General features: G+C 60.1%; 1 protein-coding gene across 8 annotated transcripts in view; it reads left to right on the top strand.

Annotated features, from left to right (window-relative positions):
• Positions 1–23,502, top strand: part of TSNARE1 (t-SNARE domain containing 1) — a 113,779-nt gene that overhangs the window by 46,891 nt on the left and 43,386 nt on the right. For all 8 annotated transcript variants that reach the window (XR_016039283.1, XR_016039282.1, XM_088844483.1 and 5 more), the window contains exons 6-10: positions 714–783; positions 4,971–5,061; positions 6,214–6,288; positions 6,738–6,797; positions 13,099–13,257. Coding sequence is in view for 6 of the 8 variants with exons in the window: in XM_088844483.1 (XP_088700609.1) it covers positions 714–783; positions 4,971–5,061; positions 6,214–6,288; positions 6,738–6,797; positions 13,099–13,257 (455 nt within the window). In the remaining 2 variants the exon portion in view is untranslated. The remainder of the gene's footprint in view (positions 1–713; positions 784–4,970; positions 5,062–6,213; positions 6,289–6,737; positions 6,798–13,098; positions 13,258–23,502) is intronic.

Raw genomic sequence — 23,502 nt, 5'->3', positions numbered from 1 at the left:
GGGAAAGCCTGTTAGGGTGCCCTCTCCCAGCCCGGGTGACTCAGAGCCGCAGGCGGGGTGCAGTGTGAGCCCAGTGCTGTGGTCTCAGGCCGGGCTGTGATCTTGGCAGGCGCCCTCTTAGCCCCCAGCTTCCCTCCCGCATCACACACCTGGGACCTGCCCGACCCCTGGGGTCAGCATGTCGGAGCCTCCCTCAGACCAGCAGGGCCCACTCACAGGTCACCGGGGCTGGGGGTTGGGGGTGAGAGCCACACCCCACGAGGCCTGGGCTTGTCCTCAACCCCCGAGGGACCCAGGGATGTGGACGCGAGGCAGGTGGGGCTCCCCATGCCCTTGTGGCAGGGGTTGGTGTTTGCCCCGAGCCCTGAGCTCTACCAGGTCAGAGAGTGCTGACCCTGGGAGGACGGCAGCCCCTCCCCAGACCCAGGGAGGCCTCCTGGAGGCAGCTCCGCAGAGCCCCTGAGCCCCACGCGGACCTGGGCCCTGGTCCCAGACTATGTGGGGAGAAGCCTGGCCTGGGCCCTGCTGGAGTGTGACTGATGCTGTGGGGTTGGCGGGCTTGAGACCTTGGCATCCTGGCTCCAGCAGGTTCAGGGTCACTCCTCAGCCTCGGCACCCACATCCCCGGGCAGAGGCAGGGTGGGTGGCGCACCTGAGTGGGGACCACCTGGTGGAGCCCCGGATGCCCCTGACCCCGGCCCCTTCTCCTGCAGTGGCCTCCTTGGAGCAGAGCCTCCGGTCACTGGGGACGCCGGGGGACACACAGGAGCTGCGGGACAGCCTGTGAGTGTGTGTAGTGCTCGTACGTGTGCACGGGTGTGCCCTGCACCCACTAGCACACCACCCTCTCCGCATACCAGCCCCATAGCCAGGTGGGCTCTCACAGTGTCACTCCAGCAGGGGCTCAGTGATGTCCTGTGACACCCACGGAGAGACGCTTGTGCACAGGGGTACTTTCAGGTGGCGGGTGCATCCCTCGCTCACCTTTTGCCTCACTGACTGTCCCCACACTTGCATACAGCACACCAGAGCACACCGAGGGCTGCACACTTGTGAACACTCCCATGGGGACACTACATGACACAGGCTGCCATCGGCATGGCCAGTGTGCTGGTATTGGGCACGCAGGCTGGACAGGAGAGGGTGTGTGCTTGGGGTGGCCTCTGGGGGCCCCTGGCTCTTCTCTCAGGCTGGGTCGGGTTGGGTTGGGCTGCTCTGGGGTGAGGTTTTGCTCCCTCAGGGTTGGGGCCCTGAAAGAGAAAGCAAGTCTCTGCAGGGGTCCAGCCTGGCCAGCATGGCCAAGGCTGCCAGGCCCTTCTCAGGGCACCCTGGGGGCCACCCTGGAGCCCTGCAGGCTGTGATCCCAGCGTGGCTTGGTGTGGGGGCCCCCTAAGGAGGAGGCCTGTGTCTGAGCCCTTGTCCCCTTTGCCCGAGTCATCCTACGTGGGAAGGGGCTCTGTGGGTGGTGGACCACAAGAGCCGGGAGGGGCACAGGCTGCTGCTGAGACCGCGTGCCTCTTTCTGGCATCGGTGTCCATGGGACAGGCCAGGGCCTCTCTCCCGGGCAGCCTCTATCCTAAACCTGTCCAGCCCAGGGGAGGCTCTGGGACCTCTAGGTCCTGGGGAGGCCAGGTGCTTGGGCAGAACTGAGCCCGGTGCCCCAGTGGAGGAATGCAAGCATCTATCCCCCGAGCACTGTGCCTGGACCCAAGGACCTTCCTGGTCCTGTTCCATGGCCTTCCAGCTTTGCCATTCCCCTGCCGTCCCCTGCTTTGTGGGGCTCCTGGGATGGAGGCTGCCCTGTAGTCTGTGGGCCGTGTGGGCCCTCCCCAACACCCCGACTGTTGCTCTGGGCCAGCCGAGCAGTCAGGGGCCCCCGGAGGAGAACCCGTGCTGTGGTAGCGAGTTTGACGGCTGGTCCCGGGGAGCAGGAACCCCAGGGACTAGTGTCTGTAGATGCCCCTTCTCGGGTCTCAGCAAGTGCCCGCCTTCAGCAGCCAGCCCGACCTGCTCTGGTCTCAGGGGCCCTGAGACCCCTGGCTGGGCCCCTCGCAGGGGGTCTTACCGTTGGGGGACCCCAGACGGGTGCCTGGCTGCACTCCGAGGTCTGGGCTGGTCACCTGTGGGCTCAGCGTTTTCTGCCCTGGTGATCCCTGATGCTCCGGAGTTAGCGGTTATGGCAGCAGAACGGGAGTTCCTTGGGGAAGGACTCAGCCCTGCCCTCGGTTCCTTGCATCCTGCCAGCCTCCTGGGGAGGAGGAGGGCAGGTAGTGTTACTGCCATCTTATAGAGGGACTCTCTGAGGTTGAGACTGGACACAGGGCCTGGCCACGCCTCCGGTGGGCAGTCAGACCAGAACCCACCCCTCGTCTGTCCTTCCTTCTGTCCGTCCACACATGCGTCTGTCCGCCCGCCCACCCGTCCGTCCTTCTGTCCGTCCATGCACGCAGACCAGGACCACCCCACGCAGGCTCAGAGTCCAGAGCGAGGCGCCCGAGGGCCCTTGGCAGATTTTGTGCGCAATTCTGTTGAAAATACTTTCTGAATTTCTTTTTTGAAGTAGCCCGCATTGTTTTCCGATTGTGGAAGTAGCATATGCTCCCTGTGGGAACTTGGACGCCCAGGACATTGGAGGAAGTGCTGTGAGAGTGTTTTGGTGATTCCTGCCAGCCTCTCAAGTCCATAGGCGTTTTGTAGAATTGCATTTAAGTGGATAGTGTTCTGGATCCCACTTTAGACGCTGGGGATTGGGGATGCGCGTGCCCCCATTGCACACCGGGACCACGCCCCTCGGTGGCGCACACTCACCGTCCGGCGTACATGGCGCTGAGCTGAGGCGCTCGGGCTTCTCTGTCAGGAACTGCCGCGGGAACGTGTGGGCTGCCTGTGCTGCCGCCTGCTTCTGGGTCGGGCCCCTGGGGTGGTGTCCCTGGGCTCAGGCGGGTGCTTTTCCCCACCCTAGCCCAGTGGCTGGAGGGTGTCGTCACCAGTGGTCTGGAGAGGCGCACGGGCCCTTCCCTGTGCACCCCCTGCTCCTCCACAGCCTCAGCTTCCAGGTCCCCAACCTGCTTTGTGCCTTCCTGCCCCTCTGCGCCCCCAGGACTCCCAGCCCTCTTATTCTTTCTCTCTGCGGGGTGGCCCCTGACCAGACTGCCTACCCTGCTGGTCCTGGCCTTCCTGAGCCTTCCATGACCCCTGCCCTGGGGGCAACCTGTGTATCTCCTGGACCATTAGCATTTTCAGATGACTTGAGACCAGTGCAGGGTTTTCAAATCTGTATTTGCTCCACATTGACAGTTGCCAGCTCTTTTATTTGGCCAAGAAAGGACATTAAAAAAAAAAAGTACACTATCATCCATTGTGCCATCACATTAAAAAAAAGGCGTTTCAGTAGGTGGGATCTGATCATAGGGGAAAAGACAGTCTTTCAGATTGAGTAAGTGTAGGTAGTTTCACAAGAGGCTTACAGGGTTGAACCTGTTTTCCTCATCTTACATGAGATGGGGTGGGCTCGGTCATTCCTGTTGCCCACCATGAGTGGCCCTGTGCCGCCCCCAGCATGGGCTCCCAGACTGGCCGAGGTGGCCCGGCCAGTGATGGTGGGGCTTGTCGGCGTCAGTCCAGGGCACTGCTGGGCCCCTTGGGAAGGGCCGCTGAGTGGGCGGTCCTTCTAGGAGCCCCGGGCAGGAGGTCTGCCCCGTGGCCTCAGCTCTCTGTTGGACCATGTCCAGCCACATGCCGAATTCCTGCCTTCTGCTCCTCAGTGCGTCCTGGCTGGGCCCCTTCCTGGACAGGGTCAGCTCCTGCCCCTGAGCCTCCAGCCCTCCCTCCACGCCGCCGCTGCTCATCACCCTCTTTGTGTGCAGTGCTGCCCCTGGCACGGCCTGCCTACCCCGCCTCAGCTCCACCTGTAGCCAGCCTGCCCCTCCTCCCGCAGACGTGCCGGCTGGGCCGCTGGGCCCTGGGCTGCCTGTGTGTCCAGCCTCAGAGCCCCTCCCTGGACACAGAGGGTGTGAGGTGGGAGTCCAGCTGATACTGCTTAAATACGACTATGCCGCTTCTTGAAGGACCGTCCTTTGAGTGCCTTGGGGCTTTTTCAGTACTTACTCACGCCCTCAACGCGGGTGCGTTTGGGGGTTCCGTCTCACTCGTCACTGCTCTGAGACAGTGCTGTGTTGCCTCAGTCACTGAAGCTCACGGGCAGTCTGACACCAGTGTGTGCGTCCTCCAGCACTGCCCATCTTTCCTGGAGTTGCTTGGGATACTTCCGATTGGCAGGTTCTCTGGTGTCTGCCCCTCAGGGGCCAGGCCAGGGCTCTGCCCTTGCTTGGGCCTGTGAGCTTGCAGGACGCCTGCGGACAGGGTCTGCCTGGAGTCACTCTGTCCCCAGGGCCCGAGGTCAGCCCTGAGTGGCGAGGGACTGGCCTTTTCAGACCTCTGAGGTCACACTCAGAATCATAAACCGAGGGTCTGGCAGAGACCCTGGACCCGGGTTCCCGTGTTCCTGGGTCTAGGGCTGGGCCTCTCACTGTGGCCCCAGAGGGACCACCTCTGCAGCCACCCTGCTTCCTGGCCCCAACCAGTGCTGACCCCAGGGGTCCCTCTGTAAGGAGGGCTCACGCCTGGGCCCTGGGGGTGCGGGTGCCGCGGCTTGTGTGCAGAGACCCTCGGGGCATGGGGACGCTGGCCTGAGCTATGGCATCATGTCTTCCATGCCTCACCTGCCCCCTCTGGTTGCTCCCTCTCGTCCACCCCTCCCTGGGCCTGTCCATGCGTCCTTCCTCCTGTCCGTGCGTCCTTCTTCTCGTCTGCTCTGTTTCCTCTGCCTGGCTTCCCCGTCCTATGTGCGGTCCCTTACCACCACGAGCCCCTGCCCACCCTGCTGCCTGCTGTGTCATCCCCCTTTCCTGCTGCCCCTTCTCCGTCTTCTCCCCCTGCACCCACCCCCCGCCCTGTGCCCGCCCCCACAGGCACACAGTGCAGCAGGAGACCAACCGCACGATCGCGGTCAGCACCGGCTCCCTGAAGCAGATGGCCGAGCTCCTGCGGGGCTGCCCCCGGGTACGTTCCCGGGGACCAGAGGGTGGCGGGGGCCTGGGCACAGGGTGGGGTGATAGATGCCGAACACATGGCCGTTCAGGCAGAGAGCGCGGGTTCTACCATTCTCTGGGCACCAGTGCAGACTGGACAGCGGTGTGGGTGCCCAGTGGCCCCAGGCCATGCACCCTCAGAGGGCAGGCCTTGCAGAGCTGGTCTCCCCGACTGTGGCCGGCCTGCTGCTGCCGCTGCAGCTCCTTCCTGCCTCTGGGCTTGCATGGGTGCATGGTGGCAGTGAAGGCTGGGTTTGGGACTGGAGATGCAGGGCCTGGGGAGTGTCGCGGCCTTCCCAGGAGCTGATGGGAGGCGCTGGGGCAGGAAGGGCCCAGGATTCTGTGTCTGAGTCCTGGTCCCAGGGCCTGGGACTGACATGGCTCCGGTGGTGCCGACGCTGCCGGCTGAGAGGAGGGTGGGGTCTCCTGGTAGCCTGGCGGTGCCAGGATCTAGGGCCTGCCTGCCTGTTCCCTCATTTGTCTGTATGTCCTGAGTGCTGGCTCTGTGCCAGGCATCATTCTGAAACTGGAGTGCAGAGGTGAGAAGGAGATGAGGTCTCATTCCATCGGGAGGGCAGAGGCCGTGTGTGAGTGCTGAGGTGCAGGGGGGCAGATGGCCAGTTTACTGCCTGCAGTTCTGATGTGGGCATGAGACACAGCCTCACCTGCGGTTAAGGTGCTTCAGAGCTTGGCTCCACCCACCACGTGACCTTCAGCTCAGGCCTGAGACCTCCTGAGCTGTCAGGTGGGGATTGTAACACCTCTCCCCGGAGTCGTTTGTTCTGGGGACTGGACAGGCATTACATGTGAGACCAGCAGGCCTCGTGGTCAGTGCAGACGGTGTGTGTGTGTGTGGATTGGGTGGAGATGGTGTCTGTGGTGATGCTGGCTGTGCCCCCGGAGCCTTTTCTGGCCTTCGAGGGCATGGAGGTAGTGGTAATGTAGGCAGGGTGAGCCCAGCTCTAATGACGGAGGGAGTGGAGATGCCTGTGAGGCTGGGGGCGGATGTGGTGCAGGTGCCAGGCGGGCTGGGAGGGGTCCGGGAGCATGCCCAGGGATGGAGGCGCAGCAGGGACGGGACGCAGCCTCAGCCGACTGTTGAAGCGCCATTGTCTCTTTGCAGCAGGAGCATCTTCAGCTAGACCGCCTGAAAACTCAGCTGTCAGACGCCGTCCAACGCTATGGAGTGGTGCAAAAGGTGAGGCCCCACGCAGGTGCCCTGAGCATCTGCCCTGGGCCAGCCTGGGACAGTCCCATCCCCCAAAGCACAGGGGTCCGCCTTGCAGACCTTTGACGGTCGCTAGGACCCGGCTGGTGTGACCTCAGCATGTGTGCAGTGAGGGATGTTTTCCTCTGGAGTGCTGCCCCAGAGGGTCCTCGCAAGAGCCCCTTGGAGGTGAGAGGACAGGTGTCTCTGTCTCTCCGCCCCCGCCCAAGTGTGTGGGAAGAGGCCGTCCAGCAGATTGTCCCCCTGGGGACACCCAGCCAGGCTCCGGGTTTCCAGAGTCCTCGGGCAGCTCCGTTCTCTCGGAGCTGAAGGTGTGCTTCGCTGTTGGTCCTTGTCCAGTACTTTGTGTTTATCTGACCTTCTCTCTTCCCTACCTTTTCTGTTCTCCCCACCTCCCCCTCTTGTACTTTATCCAACAGAAAATTGCAGAGAAGTCCAGAGCACTGCTTCCCACAGCACAGAGGGGCAGCACGCAGCAGGTGGGTGCTGAGCATTTACTGTGGTCAGTGGGCATTAGGGGACAGCATAGAATCCATGCCTTTGGGACTCCAGGGAAGGGCAAGGGAGGACCAAGGTCTTACTGTATAGCACAGAGAGCTATTTTCTGTTCATAGATTTAAATATATATATGAGAAAGGAAGTATGAAAATCAGTGATCCAATTCTCAATCTCAAGTAGCTAGAATAACAACAAAAAATTAAATCCAAAGAAAATACGTAGGAAAAAGCAGAAACCAATGAAATATAAAATAGATTCACAATAGACAAATTCAGCAAAGCCAAAGGTCAGTTCTTTACAATGAGTAATAAAATTAAGTCCTACAAGATTAATCAAAATACAGAGAAATTACTAGTGTCAAGAATGAAAATACATATATTATTAAAGCTTCTAAAAATGAAAAAAGTAATGAGATAATATGAGCAACTTTATGACTATCAATTTAACAACTTAATGAAATACAAATTTTTAAAGAAAAATGTAACTTACCAAGATGTGTAAAAAATCTGGAAAATGCAGTATTTATTAAAGAAATGGAATCCATAATTTAAAAACATCCTAGCAATGAAGCTTCAGACCAGATGGCTTTAGTGATGAATTCTCTCAAATATTTGAGAAATAAATAATACCAGTTTACACAAACACTTACATAGAATATAAAAAGAGAATATCTCTCACCTTGCTTTATGAGGCTAGTAAATTTTAATTTCAAATTCTTATGAGGACTTTGCAAGAAAGAAAACAACAAGATGTTTTATCAGCCTAGAAGCAAAGACTCCTAACCAAAATATTAAAAAAAAAAATTCTTTATTTGGCTGTACTGGTCTTAGCTATGGCATGTGGGATCTAGTTCCTTGACCAGAGATTGATCCCAGGCCCACTGCATTGGCAGCGTGGAGTCTTAGCCACTGGATTACCAGGGAAGTCCCCTAACCAAAGTATTAATAAACTAAGTCTAGCAATGTATAGTGGAGAAGGAAATGGCAACCCACTCCAGTGTTCTTGCCTGGAGAATCCCAGGGAAGGGGGAGCCTGGTGGGCTTCCGTCTCTGGGGTCACACAGAGTCGGACACGACTGAAGTGACTTAGCAGCAGCAGCAGCAGCAGCAATGTATAGAAAGATAATACACCATTCTAAAATGGGATTTATTCTAGGAGTGCAAGATTGGTTCACATTCAGAAATAATCAGAATAATTTATCATGTCAATACACTAAGTAAGAATATCTACTTGATCATCTCAATAGACATGGAAGAGCATTTGGTAAAATTCAACATCCACTTAGGGAGAGGTAAAATTTTCCACAAACGAGGACTAGATAGGAATGCCTTTAATCTGATGAAGGGTATCTTCAAAAGCCCAGCAGTCAGCAGGGCACTTACTGGGGAGACATTGAAATCTTTGCTCCTGAGAGTGCAGGTGAGACGTGGTGTCCGGTACTGTCGCTGCTGTTCTTCACTGCGCTGCAGGGAATATCCACTGCAATAAGACAGGAGAAAGAAATAAAAAGGGCAGAAACCAGGAAGGAAGAATCCCCTCACAGACAACATGTTTGTGTAACTAGAAAATCTGAATGAATCTGGCAAAACTTAGAATTAATAAGGGAACGTAACAGGATGTCTGTTACCATGTTAATGTGCAAGAAAACATTGTGGGTGCCAGCAAAAGACAATTTGGAAATGATGTTAAAAAGAGATAGCACTTACCACAGCATCAAAACTAGGAAGAAATGTATGACCAGTTGTTTAAGCCTTTATATAGAAAACTACAAAACATTACTGAAAAGAGATTCAGTTCAGTTCAGTTCAGTCGCTCAGTCGTGTCCGACTCTCTGCGACCCCATGAATCACAGCACGCCAGGCCTCCCTGTCCATCACCAACTCCCGGAGTTCACTCAAACTCATGTCCACAGAGTCGGTGATGCCATCCAGCCATCTCATTCTCTGTCATCCCCTTCTCCTCCCGCCCCCAACCTTTCCCAGCATCAGAGTCTTTTCCAGTGAGTCAACTCGTCGCATGAGGTGGCCAAAGTATTGTAGTTTCAGCTTCAGCATCAGTCCTTCCAATGAACACCCAGGATTTACAGAAGAGTAAATAATGGAGGGACACGCTGTATTTGTCGTTTGGAAAATTTGATATACAAAGAAGTCAGTTCTCACTGAATGGTTCTCTACGTTCAGTACAATCCAGATAAAAATCCTAGCAGGTTTTGAATGTGTGAATTGTCAAGCTGATGACAAAATGTATATGGAAATATAAAGGGCCCCAAATAATGAAGACAGTTTTGAAGAACAGAACTGGGGGACTACACTCCCAGGTATCAGAACACAGCATAGAGCTGTAGATCTTGAAACAGTGTGGTGTTTGCTGACAGCTGAGCTGACAGACCGGTGGGAGCGGAGTTGCATGTCGACAGACCCATGCATGCATGGTTGCCTGGGTGGTACGAGGTGTGCTGCCACACAGTGGGAAACGCAGGGTCTGCCCAGGACTTGGTGCTGATTGGCTGATGGCTGAGCTGGGAAGGGTCCTGCTGGGCACATGGCAAGTTCAGGTCCAGACATGCCGCCCTCTGGTCTCCGTGTCTGAGCTGGTGGGGAGCAGCGTGCGGGACAAGACAGGCACACAGGCGGCAGCCGGCTCAGGCCGTGAGGACCTTCCAGACCAGGGCCGTTGCTCTGTGGCTGGAGAGGGGCTGGAGGACCGTGGGCACCAGGCTGCCACCCCCAGCAGATCCTTCCCCTCAGCTTGCCCAGCTCAGAACGCTTTCCGGGATCACAGATCTGGATACGAACAGTGAGGCAGTGAAGTGTCTGGAAGCTGCCCTTGGAGGCTGTCGTCCTCCCGCACAGATGAAAATGCGCTTACTGTAAAGAAAAGGTGATAAACTTGACTTTGTTAAAGTCTGTACACCCCGAGAGGGAAGAGGTGACCCACAGAACGAGCAAAGGCATTTGCACAACGCATATCTGAAAAGGACTTAGGTCCACAATCTGTGAAGATCTCTTACAAATCAGAAGTACAGAGGGTTGCATGTCTAACGTAAAGGGGCAAACGCCTTGGGTGGGCAGCCTGGAAAGGGCACCCTGGCATGGCTGGTGAGCACATGGATGTGCTCAGCGTGTGTTGTGGGAAGCATGCAGTGAATCCACGCTGTTCCATCTCTGCACACCACCAACACAACTAAAAGGAACAGGTGAAAACTCGGGCCAGGGAAGCTGTGGGGCAGCGGGAGAGCTCACGCACTGGACGGGAGTGTGCGTGGTGCCTTCCTCTGGCCGCTGAACACGTCTGTGGAGCGAAAGGTCCTCCTGCCTTGGCCTTGCCGCTCCTCCCAGGTGCGTACCCAGCGGCAAGTCACGTCAAAGAACGCTGAACACAGCACAGCATGCAGTAGCTGAGACCTGGGGGAGAGCCAGCCTAGAGCATTTGTGCTGAGTCCGTGCATGGAAGACTGGCAGCAGAAGGGATCGTCTGTGGCCAGCAAGGCCTGGTGACATCTCAGACACACGCTGAGTGCAAAGAGGACAGAGGTCCAAACTGGGCCGGAGCAACAGGCAGAGTCCGAAGCCAGGCAGCCCTTGCTTGGGGGCAGCGTCATGAGTAGGGGCCTGGAATGTCTATATCTTGACTCGGAAGTCTTTCCTTGGTTAAAGTGCACAGATCTGTCCACGTGTGATTTGTGCATTCAACTGCTCATGCCCTATTTCAGTAGAATGTTTACTAAAGGGGAAGAGAATGGCTAACAGTGCTTCTGAGAAGTTATGAAAAGTGATTTGCAGACATTTCGCAAGCTGTAGTGGGTAAGCTGACACTGCAGATTCAGCCTGGGGATGCTGCTGCGTTGATGCTCCAAAGTTTGGGGCTGCCATCTACGGGCTGGTGGTCCTGGCAGAAGCAGGGGTGCCCGCCTCTTCTCCTCCAAGCCAAGCACTGGCGTGGCTGGGAGCAGGTTGACTTCCTTGGCTGTGTTGACCGCTGCCTCAACTGGTCCTGGCTCTGGTCTCCAACCCATGTCAGGCCCAGCTGGTGGGCAGCCCCTGGGGCTCCTGGGCTGGCCGCTGTCCTCAGGCAGGGCAGAGCCCATCCTGCGCCAGGAATGCTCTCCAGTGTGCATTGCCAGCACCAGAGCGGCGTGTGGTCCCTGGAGCCCCGTGTCCCCGGGCTGCAGCAGCAGAGACCACCTCACCTGCACATCTGCGGGGGGCTATTTCGTCATGTGTCCCCCTCAGAGCCACACCCCGGCGGCAGCTCCATTACTTAACACGGGGCCAGGGAGGATTGAGTGTCTTGCCAGTCCTTTGTTCCGGGCTTTGCGGAGCTCCCAGAGATGTCCGTCAGCTGACCACAGCCTTTGCTGTTTGGAGGAATGGACGACCAGCCTTGGGGCTGCTGCACAGAAGCTGTGTTTCCCAAGAGCGAGACCAGCTCTCGTCCTGACCCTTGCCCTCCCGCCCGGGTCACAGATACTCCCACGCGGAGCCCTGGGTCAGAGTTTGCAAGACAGTGGCCCGTTTCCCAGAGCCCCTGAGAGCCCTGGGTCCTGCCTGGCCGCTCATTGGGCTCCATCTCTTCTCACGGGAAACTGCTTGGCCCCCCTCCCACCCAGCAGTCACATTGGATAGTTGGATTGTGGGCGTGAAATGGACATGTCAGAGCAGGACCCAAGCCCTTGGCCTTGGAGCGAAGAGAAAGCTGCCTTTGTTGGCTGCCCAGCAAGCTGGAAAACCATTCCCCGGCTGCATCCTGCGCTGTGGCCCCAGCGCCCTGCCAGCAAACCCTAATCCCGGCTTCAGAGCTCAGGACCCAGACCGAGGCTTTGTGAGAAGACAAGGTGCTTTCTGATCATTCAGAGGGGGCTGGGCGGGGCCAGCTGCCTCTCCTTCCCTGGTCCCTTGTCCTGAGCCCCTCGGGGAGGGCGGGCCATACCTGTGGGGGCCAGGGTGCGCACCCACGCCTGCAGGGAGGCTGGCCCCCTTTCCTTGCGCTTCCCGGGGGCTTCCATGGAACCAGACTCCAGGCGGCCAAACGTGGCCCCCTGTGCACTTGCTCAGGTCGTGTGTCTGAGTCACTGTCGCTGGCCCACCCACGCTCGCCAGGTTGTGCTCACGGCAGGGCTGCGGAGGGTGCATCCACGCCTCAGTCCCTGGGTACGCAGCCTGGGCTCTTCCCACGGGAGGTGCCCCAGGCCAGTGGAGTCAGTGGAGCTCAGGGCCAGGTGCCCTGTTCCGGAGCAGCCTCTGCTGCAGGGAGCGGTGTGCCATTGGGGTCCCCTGCAGGCACAGGCCCTGTGCCCTGTGACTAACTCGCATGGGGGCTTCTGGCGCCCCTGGCTTTCACACATGCTTGCTGGCTGAGGCCTCGCCTTCATCCCCGTCCGCCTTGTCCAAGGCTCTGGATACCACCCCATCACATGGGTGTGGAGGCTGAGGTGGGAGAAGAACGAGCAAGGTCACAGCTCATCAGCAGAGCTGAGCTCTCCCAGTCCCCTCACCTCGGGGGCCTGGGGCATGCCGTATGTGAGGGGCCCCAGGTGCTGTTCCTCCTGCTGGGAGTGCGGGTGTGCCCGGCAGGGGTGGGGTGGGCAGAGAGCACAGCCCCGTGGTGGACACAGGCTGCGGACCGTGGGTGTGGGCTGCTGTTCCCGTCTGGTGGAGAAGGCCAAGGCTGAGTGCGTGTGACGGGCCTGGGCTTGACCTGATGCACCCCACAGCCCAGGCGGGGCTGGAGTCGCAGAGAGGAGGTGGTGTGGGCATGCGGCCTGGCCCCGGCCAGCCCCTGCCGGCTGCTGCCCGCCTGGCATACCTCGCTTCCTCTGCCCACAGCGGGAAGGGAGGTGATAATTGCCACCTTGGATGAGGAGCGCTTGTCAACAGTATTTAGATCTTTTATTTTATATTTCTCCATCCACGTGTTTATGTAAAGGCCTCCCTGGCTCTGGGGATGAGGTGAACACGTGGTCTGGAGGGAGCGCGCTGGCTCTGGGAGGAGGATGACTGCATGTGGGTGCGCCCCCTGTGACTGTGGGGCACGTGCCCACCCTGCTGGGGCCTGCTGCAGCCAGGCCTGGGACGGCCCGAGCTAGGCGCTCAGGCCGCGGGCAGGGGCCCGGTGTCTGCCCCCCATCACGGCGGTCCCAGCACCCGCGGCCCTGTGGGGCAGCCCCGACTGACAGGCTGGGGCCCGGCCCCCGCAGAGCCAGACTGGGGGCTCCTGGTGCCTGGTGTGGGCCTGGCCCGGCGGCAGTAGGCTGTGCGGTAATGGTGGTCTGTGTCTCGGCAGAGCCCCCAGGCCGCCTTTGCTGAGCTGGCTGACGACGAGAAGATCTTCAACGGGGGCGATGGTGTGTGGCCGGGCCACGAGCAGTCGCTGCTTCCTGAGATCACTGAGGAGGACCTGGAGGCCATCCGGCTGCGCGAGGAGGCCATCCTGCAGATTGAGGTGCGGCTGCATGCACGGTTGAGCATGTGCGTGTGCGTGCACACAGGGTCCCCCTGAGTCCTGGCCGTGGCTGCTCTCAGTGTGCCACCAGTGAGGGCTAGGCTGGCCTGTGCCCGGCACACCGGGGCCTGCTCCCGTCTGAGTCCAGGGCGCAGGACCTTGGCTCACTGGGCCTCGCCCGAGCTTGGCCACCTGGGCCGCCCTTGGAGGGCACAGAGTCTGGGGAGCCTGTGTCTTGTCCCTGCCTGCCTGCGTTTACCAGTGGGGTTGGCCGTCTGACCTGGAGCCCGGCGCCTGTGCCCGGGAGGCACAGCTAGTCCCCAGGGCTGCCTCCGTCACTGCACACGGAGGTTTCCAGAGGGTGTTCTGCTCTGATGAGGCCTTTCAATGCCCAGAACAGTTCCCCGAGGATAGTGTTTGAGTGGTTGAGTGAACTGCCAGAACTGAACTGACAATTTGGTGGGGCTGTGAGCAGGTGGCGGTGGTGTTGGGGGTCTGACCTTGGGGCAGGGGCGGGGCCGCTGGTTTCTTTCCCTAGCTTGTAAGCGTGTAATGCATGCTGCCAGACATTTCCCTAGCCAGGTATGGTCTCTGACAGCTGCCAGAGGTGTGCAGGCCCCTGAGTGGGTGTGCGAGGGTGTGAGTGGCCGTGCAGGAGCAGGTGTGCAGGTGAGTGTGCAAGCCAGTGAGTGAGTGTGCGCCGGGCCTGTATCCTGTTGTGGGAAGTGCGTTTATTAGAACGTGGCTCTCGGGATGCTTGGTTCTCTTGGTGGTGGCCCCGAGCCCTTGAGTGTGTGTTCTCTCCTCCCTCTGGGCCTCGGTTTTACCTGCAGGAGTAGGTGCTGGGGGCCTGCCTGCCCCCCAGCCCCCAGGAGCTGCATTTCTGAAACAAAGTTTCCCTGAAGTAGCTTCTTTTAGAAAAACGGGAACTTGGGCTGAAAAACTGAGTCACTGGCTGAGGACCCGTCTCCATGTCTGCAGCGGGCAGGTCTGCACTCCTGAGGGCGGTGGACGCCCCCCCTTACTGCTGTCCCCTGCCCCACTCTGCCTGGCAGAGCCCCCCACCGACCACACTCCTCTGCTAGAGAGGAAGGCGACGCATGGGCCATCTTGGAAGGCAGGCCTCTCTTTGCCGAGCTGTTCCAGGATGGACCGGATACACGGATGTCTTCCCCTGCTGTTGGCACACGATAACTGCTTTTCCCGAGAGCTCAGAACAGTCAGGGGCCCCTGCCCCACAGTTTGGGGGGCTAGCAGGCCTGTGGTGAGAGGGACGCGCTGCTGCTTCAGCTCGAGCACTGAAACCCTCTTAGGAGGACCCTTGGGCGCACCGGGGTCGGGTCACCTTGGTGGGACAAGGGACCCCGGGTTGACGTGGCTTTGGCCTGGTGTGCAGGGCGCAGAGGTGCAGGCTCCACTGCAGGGCCCAGCTTGGATATAGGGTGGGGTGGGGTGACCCCCTGGAAATGCAGGGAGCTCCTGAGCAGAGGCGGGCTCCACTCAGATCCAAGGCCCAGCAGGTCGTGGGGTTGGTTTGCTCAGGGGGTTGCCTGTGCCTTGACGGCTTCTCACGGCTGACACGCTGCAGGTGGGGACCCCGGGGTGGGGATAGGGAGGCCCAGGCACAGCCAGCCTGTCCTCTTCTGAGCGGTGAGTACGGTGGGTTCACGGGGCCGTGGACAGGACCTGAGACCAGCCTCCCCGTTCTGCTGTGTCCTCACCTGTGTGTGGGTGACACGGTGCGCAGCAGGCATTGGCTGCAGGGTGATGGCCTGGGGTCGGGGTCAGCATGCCTGGTCCCCTCCCTCTGTCCCTCGGCCCTCCTTCCTTCCCCATCCCTCCTTCCTCCCCTCTCTCCCCTCCTTCCTCCCCTCTCTCCCCTCCTCCCCTCCCCTCCCTCCTCCCCCCTGCCCCGGTCTTCTTTGGAAGTGGGAAAAACAGATTGTCATTTGCCATCACACAGCCCTCCCCCAGGTTTGCAGCTGTCCTGACACCAGCATGCGGGTCTGGGAGGAGACTAGGCAGCCCGCCGCCTGCTTGTGGCAACAGAAGCCTGTCCCGGAGTGGATGGCGGCCCCTGGCGCCTCCAGGGGCGCCTGAGCCCCACTGCCCAGGCTTCTCAGGGGTTGTCCGTCCAGGTCTGCAGGGCCGGGCTGCTGTGAGCGGGGAGGGGCTGTGGGAGCAGCCTCGGGATGACACATGGGGCATTTCTCTCCCTGGCCGCTGCAGTCTATTTCCGTGTGGAAACTGCTTACCGCACCCCTACTCTGCCACCGCGTTCCTGGGGGCGTTGGACGTGCGTGGTTTATGCACGCACAGTGTCACCAGATAGAGGGAGACCTGTGGTCCCGGAGCCCCTTTGAGGCCCTGGGCTGCCCTCGGGGACCTGCCTGTGGCTGGGCGGTGGGGGTGTGGACAGATGGGGAAACGAGGCCCGAAAAGTGGGATCACAGTCGCAGCCAGAGGCTGGTTGTCTCGCGTCGCTCCTCTCTTTTCTGCCTCCTGGCCTGTGATGGGTGTTTTCATGGTGGATGCCAGGCCGGGAACAGCCTGATGCTGATGGGGGCGGACTGATGGGTCCGCGCCCTGCCCCTCCCCCCAAGGTTACTCTCTGGACAAGATGAGGCTTTGGCTGCCATGTCCTGACTTTAGGTCCAAATCTTGTGACCTGGGGCTTTCTGCTTGCCTCGGTCATTGCTTCTGTGAAATGGATGGGTCAGGGCACCTGGGCTTGCCGGCCAGGAATCAGGTGGTGAGTGGGCAGGAGGCTGAGGGTTGCCGGGGCCTCTGTTGATTCTGGGCCCTTGCCTGGCTCAGCAGCCCCTGGACCTGCCCAGTTAGGTTTCAGACGAGGGTGTCTTGCTATTGGGGGGGGGGGGTGGGCGACTTGAGGACCTCCACCCAACCTCCTGGGGCACCCCGTCCCCTGGCAGCACCAAGTGTCCTCTGAGGTCCCCTGGGGGCTCTCCGTCTATGGGCGGATGAGATGCCCCCGCTGCCCTCTCCCTTCTTGCCCCGCAGACCTTCCAACCCCACCCTGGGCTCCTGTGCCAGGCCGTGGGGAGCTCGGAGCCTGCAGGAGCCAGGCCTGCGGGTGGGTCGCTCTGACAGGAGGGCGCTCACAGTGCCCTCTGGGGTGCCTCTGAGGCTCCTCCCCGCCCTGATTCAGCTTGTCTCTGGCCTCCCACCCGAGAGCCCCTCCCTGACGCTGGTCCCAGGTGGGTCAGCACTTGGACCCCAAAACTCCCAGGGCTCTGAGGGTCAGGGTATAGGTGCCGCTGGGGGACACTCAGGTCACTAGCTGGGGGTTCTTGGCAGACAAAGTGGGGCATCCCCGGTCTACTGTGGCGACCCCTGCAGCTCAGGCCGAGCTGGGGGCTGGGAGACAGGGTGGGCTGCTCCCGAGGGGCAGGGGTGTGCCTGCCAGTCCCCTTTCCCGGGAGACCACCCTCCCAGAGGGCGGGGTCAGGGCCTCCAGGATGCCCTTCTCCTGGGGGCAAGGACGTCTCTGGCCAGCGGCTTGCCCAATGTCCCCACCGCGGCGGCTGGCCTGCTTCGTGGGCCTTTGGCACACTTGCTGTTGGCCAGATGCTAATGGGTGACCCCTGCTCCGTCCCTGCAAGGCCGCCCCCCACAGCCTGTGCTCCTGCTGCCCTCCTGCTGGCTCTTGGGCACGTCCTCCTGTGTCCTCTGGGGGGCAGCCCTCTCCAGCCCTGGGGTGGTGTGGCCCCGCCTCGCAGACCTGGGCTCCTCGCTGCCCCCTAAGTGGGCTCCCTTGTCCGCCCCCCTCAGTGGGGCCGAGGTCACTGGGCCAGGACCTGGCTGGTGTGTCCCTCCTCCCCTGCCCTGAGCCTGGACCCTGCTGACACTTCAGCAACTCGTTCCCTTTTATTTTCAGGTTTTGGCTCAGATGTTCCGCATCTAAGGTTTCATTTCCATGCATTGTCTAGCATGCTGTTTAATTAATTATTTTATTACTGTTCCTTTTCCTGCAGGAGATTGTAAGCCCAGTGGAGGCAGAGGTGTTGTCTGTCTTAGTCTGGCTGTGCTTCTGCACCTGCAGGATGCCTGGCACTGACTGGGCACTCGGTGCCTTTCTCTGGGGCAGACAGATTGAGGGGCTGGGGAGGGAGAGATGGATGGATGGGGGGTGGATGGATGGATGGATGGGGGTGGATGGATGGATGGTGGGAGTGTGGATGGATGGGGGGTGGATGGATGGATGGATGGGGGTGGATGGATGGATGGTGGGAGTGTGGATGGATGGGGGGGTGGATGGATGGATGGATGGGGGTGGATGGATGGATGGTGGGAGTGTGGATGGATGGGGGGTGGATGGATGGATGGATGGGGGTGGATGGATGGATGAGGTGTGGATGGATGGGGGTGTGGATGGATGGATGGATGGATGGTGGGGGTGTGGATGGATGGGGGGGTGGATGGATGGATGAGGGGTGGATGGATGGATGGTGGGGGTGTGGATGGATGAGGTGTGGATGGATGGGGGGTGGATGGATGGATGGGGGTGGATGGATGGTGGGGGTGTGGATGGATGGGGGATGGATGGATGGTGGGAGTGTGGATGGATGAATGGATGGGGGTGGATGGATGGTGGGGGTGTGGATGGATGAAGTGTAGATGGATGGATGGTGGGGGTGTGGATGGATGGGGGATGGATGGATGGTGGGGGTGTGGATGGATGGATGGTGGGGGTGTGGATGGATGGATGGTGGGGGTGTGGATGGATGGATGGTGGGGGTGTGGATGGATGAGGTGTGGATGGATGGATGGTGGGGGTGTGGATGGATGGATGGATGGGGGTGTGGATGGATGGATGGTAGGGGTGTGGATGGATGGATGGTGGGGGTGTAGATGGATGGATGGTGGGGGTGTGGATGGATGGGGGGTGGATGGATGGGGGTATGGATGGATGGGGGTGTGGATGGATGGATGGATGGGGGTATGGATGGATGGGGGTGTGGATAGATGGATGGTGGGGGTGTGGATGGATGGATGGATGGGGGTGTGGATGGATGGTGGGGGTGTGGATGGATGGGGTGTGGATGGATGGATGGTGGGGGTGTGGATGGATGGTTGGGGATGGATGGATGGGGGTTAGATGGATAGCGGGAGAGGATGGGGGAGGGGTGGGTGGATGGATGGGGGGTGGATGGATGGGGGTATGGATGGATGGGGGTGTTGATGGATGGATGGTGGGGGTGTGGATGGATGGTTGGGGATGGATGGATGGGGGTATGGATGGTGGGTGTGTGGATGGATGGTTGGGGATGGATGGATAGTGGGGGTGTGGATGGATGGATGGTGGGGGTGTGGATGGATGGTTGAGGATGGATGGATGGGGGTTAGATGGATAGCGGGAGAGGATGGGGGAGGGGTGGGTGGGTGGACGAGCATGGGTGGATGGCAGCTGAATGGATGAGAAGTTTTGCGTGTTGGGACTCCACAGAAGATTTGTGTTTTAATAAGAGGGCTCTGCTGCCTGTATGTGTGTGCATCTACAGCCCACACAGAAGCCTGGGAGCGCAAGCACCCTGTGCTCCACATTTGCCAAAGCTGAGGTGGAGGCTGGGAGCAGGTGTGTCGCTTGGCTGGGCTCAGTGGCCTGTGTGAGGCAGAGCCAGGACTGTGGCCAGCGCCTGACTCGAGAGCGGGGCCGTCCTGACGGCAGTGCTCTGCTGTCTTTTCCCAACAGAGGGTGCGGCAGGGCCCCGAGGCTGCCTGTGCGGAGCCCAGAGCCCAGGAGCTCTGCCTCCCACGTGGTTAGTCAGTTCTGGTCGAGGGGGGTTCTTGCTCTCTGGAGGACAGGGCAGGGCCGGGTCTCCCCAGGGGTAGGAGAAGGTTGAATGAGATGGGCGTGTGCCCCCAGCCACTGCCAGCATGTAGCGGACTTGCCAAGGCACTGGTCTGGCACCTGGGGTGGACCAGAGTCGTCTGTGGTCTCCCAGTATGGTCTGCCCATGGCCTGCCCTGCCCAGCCTGTCGCACCTTAGCTCCCCTGTGAGGCCGGTGCTCCCGCCCGCTCCTGGGCTGCTGTGTCACTTGACACAGGTGTGCAGCGCACACCAGCTGCTCTGTTGCCATGGCTACCTGGCAGTCCGAGGGAGGAGGCTGGGGTGAGGAGGGGCCTGGCTGCTCTCCCGGTCGCTGGCGTGGTAAAGCTGAAGCCCGGGGGAGGTTGATCTGGCCAGTATCTAGCTATAAATATGGGAATCAATCAATAAACAAAATTTGGCTGTTCCATTAGCTGGAACAGTCGTCTCTGTAGGTGGATGGTTGCCAAGATCCTAATTATGAGGAGAGATTGTGTGGTAGAGAAAAATGCAGCGGTATTTTCTTTCCTTTCGTGGTTGAAAGTGGAGGGAACACACACACACACGCAGACACGCGCCGAGGTCTTATTGTGTACTGTGCGCGGCTGGCATTCCTCTGTGCCAGTAAGAGAAGAGGGAGGATTCCGTGAGGGCTTTTAATGAGTTCTAGTTTTAGAAGCAATCAGGATAATAATTGCATGATTTAAACATTTACTAAGTTAAGGTGTTTTTTTCGTCTCTCCCGCTCCCCGGTGCCCACGCCTGGGCACACAGCTCCTGGTCCCTGACGCCCTCGTGTGCCACACCTGGGGCTGCCCCCAGGGGCTCCATCCTGGCGGCTCTGGGGGCTTCTGGGCTCCCGGCATGGCCCCCCGTGGCCCTTCTGCTTGGCTCCTGGGGGGTGTGGGCTCTGACATGTCCCACTTTGCCCTTGGCACCCTCCGTTGGGAGCCGAGCCTGCTCGGGTGCCCAGCACAGTGCCCGTCCGTCCTGGTTGGTGGCCTGCGTCCAGACGCTGCTGCTCAGTGTGCGGCCGCTCTTCCGCGTGCCCACCGTCAGCTCTCCCGACAAGCGTGCCCCAGGCTCTGGGAGTGGTCTGGAGGGGGAGCCTCCATGGGCAGAGGGCCCCGGGCTGGGGTGGGACCATGGCCTCTGGATCTCCGATACTGGCTCTCTACTCTTGGGCCATCGCGGTGGGACTCCCTGCCCCAGAACTCCTGGAGGGTGGGGGCTGTGTGCCCACAGGCTGATCTGCTGGGGAGCTAAGACCCTGAACTCCCATCCCTGCGCAGCGCCCTGGAACCAGCCTGGTCATCTCTGAGATCACCTAGGAGGCTGCTGCCTGGGGGTACCGGAGGGGTCTGACCCCAGAGTCACCTGATACCCTCTCCCCACAGTCTGGCCTGCTCTGCCTGGAGGGTGCCCCCTGCTGACCCCTCACAGCGGCTCACAGCCAGGAGTCAGGCCTCAGGTGTGCCCGCGAATCAGCCTGCTGCTGAGGTGGTGTACCCTGAGTCCACCCTTGCTCCCTCAGCCGCCAGGCTGGCAGAGATGGGCTACAACCCAGGGCTGGGGCACCCCACTCCCCTTATTCCCTCCAAGGTGGCTTCCTTACTTCTCGAGCAAGGGCTGGAGTTGTTCTTTATTCAAAAGGATAATTCCGGTGGTTGGGGGGCTCTTGAGCCAGGAGAACACCATGACAGATGTGTGAACCCCAGAGCACTGGGACTCCTGCTCTCTTTTGCAGGGGCGGGGGGCAAGGAAGCGGAGCTAGAAGGGCTCTGGCCTGGGGTGTATCCTGGCGGCCCGGGTTGGGAGAGGAGCCAGCACGCCTCCTGTCCTGATGGGTCGGGGGGCCGGCCAGCGGTTCGGCTCATCATGGGAAGGCACAGAGCGGGCGTTAGGGATGGGCCCCCGTTGGCCGGGGGAGTCGGGGGCGGAGTCGAGTGGGGAAGGGATCTCTGTTGTAGGTGGTTCCCGGGAGCACAGAGCGGGGGCCAGGGTCCCAGCCTGAGCGTCTGTTCCAGCGGGTGGTTAGTTCATCCCTGGACGACTCAGAGGGTCATGGGCCTGAGGGCGAAACGGTGCCCCAGGGTGGTCTGCCGGGGACATGGGGCTGCCGTGCTCCTCAGTGTCAGCTGAAAGGTGGGCACGAGTCAGCGTCGGAGTCTCGGGCATCTTCAAAAGAGGGAAAGAAAAGAAAAAGATAGCGCTAAGTCATGTCCAACTCCTGTGATCCCATGAACTATAGCCTGCCAGGCTCCTCTGTCCATGGGATTCTCCACGCAAGAATACTGGAGTGGGTTGCTATTTCCTACTCCAAAGAGGGGAGTTGGGAACCAAGAATGGTGCCAGTGTCAAAGGACACGTCCACATCCAAGAGGCTGGTGAACGGAGACCTCCCTGGTGGCGGTCTCTGACGACGACCTTCTGGAGATAGGATGCGGTGCCCTTGGCACGCAGTCCGGGGAGGGGGTCACCCACACGAGGCCCCCCTGGTGCTGCTGCTCTGTGCATCTGGGGCGCTGGGGGCATCGGCTCACACCGGCGGGCCAGGTCAGTGCTGCTCTGCCGGGCTAGCCAGGATCAGCCGGCACCCTGGCAGTGGCCACCTGGCTCCAGACCGATCCTGTGCACGCGCCGCCAGGCGTGGCAGGTGTGGAGGGCGGGAGGCTGCTTTCTACAGAAATGTGGTGTGGGAGCGACCCTGGAGGGGGCGGCCCCCGTGTGTTTGCAGCAGTTAGAGATTAGCCTTGGCCACTGCATCTCCCGAAATGGGAGGCCTTTACTGAAGCCCCGAAGGGAGCTGGACTGGGGACCCGCAGTCCCACCTAGGCGGTCCCAGGTTCTTGGGGTCAGTGCTGCTCGGACAAGGAACACCCGCCCCAGTAGCCTTGTGTCCCTGTCGGGGCCAGGCCATGGTGATGTGCCACAACTCCGGCCTCTGCCCCCCAACCCCCACCCCGGGCAGGCAGCCTGCGGTCCTGGGCCCCTGGAGGCCCTGGGCTCAAGGCTCCTGCTCAGCCACCCCTCCTGCCCTCTTCTCCACTGAGACTCTGTCTCTGTGCCTGAGGGAAGGGGTCTACCGCACGCGTGTTGAGCTCACCAGCTGCTGGGGCACAAGGCCTCCCGGGAGCGAGCCCGCCGTCCCTGGTGCTGATCAGGGGTCCGGACTGCCGGGGCTGCCCCGCTCCCAGCAAGCGGGAATGTCCCAGGAGAGCCCCTTAGTCTCTGGTGCCGGCTTCCCTGCCTGCCTGGCAGTGACCTCATGCAGCATGGGGAGACTGAGTACCCTAAAAGGCCCCTTGGAGCCCCTGAGTCCAAGACTCGGGACCCCCAGATTTCTGCCCATGGTGCGGGCTCAGTGGCTGAGGTTGAGGCTGGCCGTCTGTCGGCCTTGGGGTGGGGACCTGGAAGAGTAGGGAGGTGGGCTTATCTCCCTGAGGTCTGGCTGAGGCTGTGGCCGTCACAGGTGACCTCGGGGTCTGGACCTTTGGCCTTCCCACTAGCAACCTCGTCCAGGGAGGGCCGTGGGGATGCAGATCCCAGAAGTGGGTCCAGGTCACAGGCCACCCGAGGCCCCGCACTCATCACCACCTTCCCAGCCGTGTGCCTGGTTCCCGCAGAGCCGCCGCCTTTGCTGTGTGTAAGCCCAGTAATTGAATTGCGATTGATAGTACTTGTCGGTTTAAGATCATGCTAATTGCTTCATTTCCCAGAACACTCCTAAAAAGAAAATGAATCTTCCTGCGATATTTAGCAGTGGGGTGAAATGACCCTGGTGGAAATGAATCCAGGGTCCTGATGGGCTGCAGGGTGGTGGACGGGGGGCAGGGACTTGGCACCCACATCTCAGAGATGTGGAGGGGCCTCCCCTCCTGGCTCTGCCCTGGCCATGTGCCCGGCACCAAGGGAGGAGGCTTGGATTTGCTGGGTGGTAGGTGTGGGAACTCGACTCCTAGGTGAGCGGCTTTGCCCAGGGTCACCTGGCTGGCCAGTGGAGGAGCCATCTCCTGCAGGGAAGGGGCTCAAATCAGCAGGCGTTGGTGCCAGTCCCCGCCCTCCCCCTTTCTGGGAGGCCCTTCCTGAACCCCAGTGACCTCAGTGCACCCTGCACAGCCCCAGGCGTGTGCTCTGTGAGTGGCATGCCCACATCCTTCATCAACAGCGCTTCTACTTTGTTGGGTGAGTGGAGTTAAGATAGAGGCTGGTGGCAGGGACAATGCCAGTGGCGAGCATGACGAGCGGGGTGGGACGTACCCCAGAGTCTCCGGGTCCAAGTTCTGCTTCTTACCCCACTCACTAGCTTCAAGAAGTTACTCAGTCTTCAGACAGCAGTGGGGCTTCCATCCAGCCACCACCTATCACCCACCTATCCACCATCCACTGTTCTTCTGTCCATCCAGTCATCTAT

Source organism: Moschus berezovskii, chromosome 16 (assembly GCF_049115385.1).
Source record: "Moschus berezovskii isolate FMDL1 chromosome 16, NW_MosBer_1.0, whole genome shotgun sequence".
In the NCBI taxonomy this organism is placed as follows: domain Eukaryota; kingdom Metazoa; phylum Chordata; class Mammalia; order Artiodactyla; family Moschidae; genus Moschus; species Moschus berezovskii.
The sequence above is the reverse complement of the archived record's forward strand: the minus strand, read 5'-3'. Positions and strand labels throughout refer to the sequence as shown.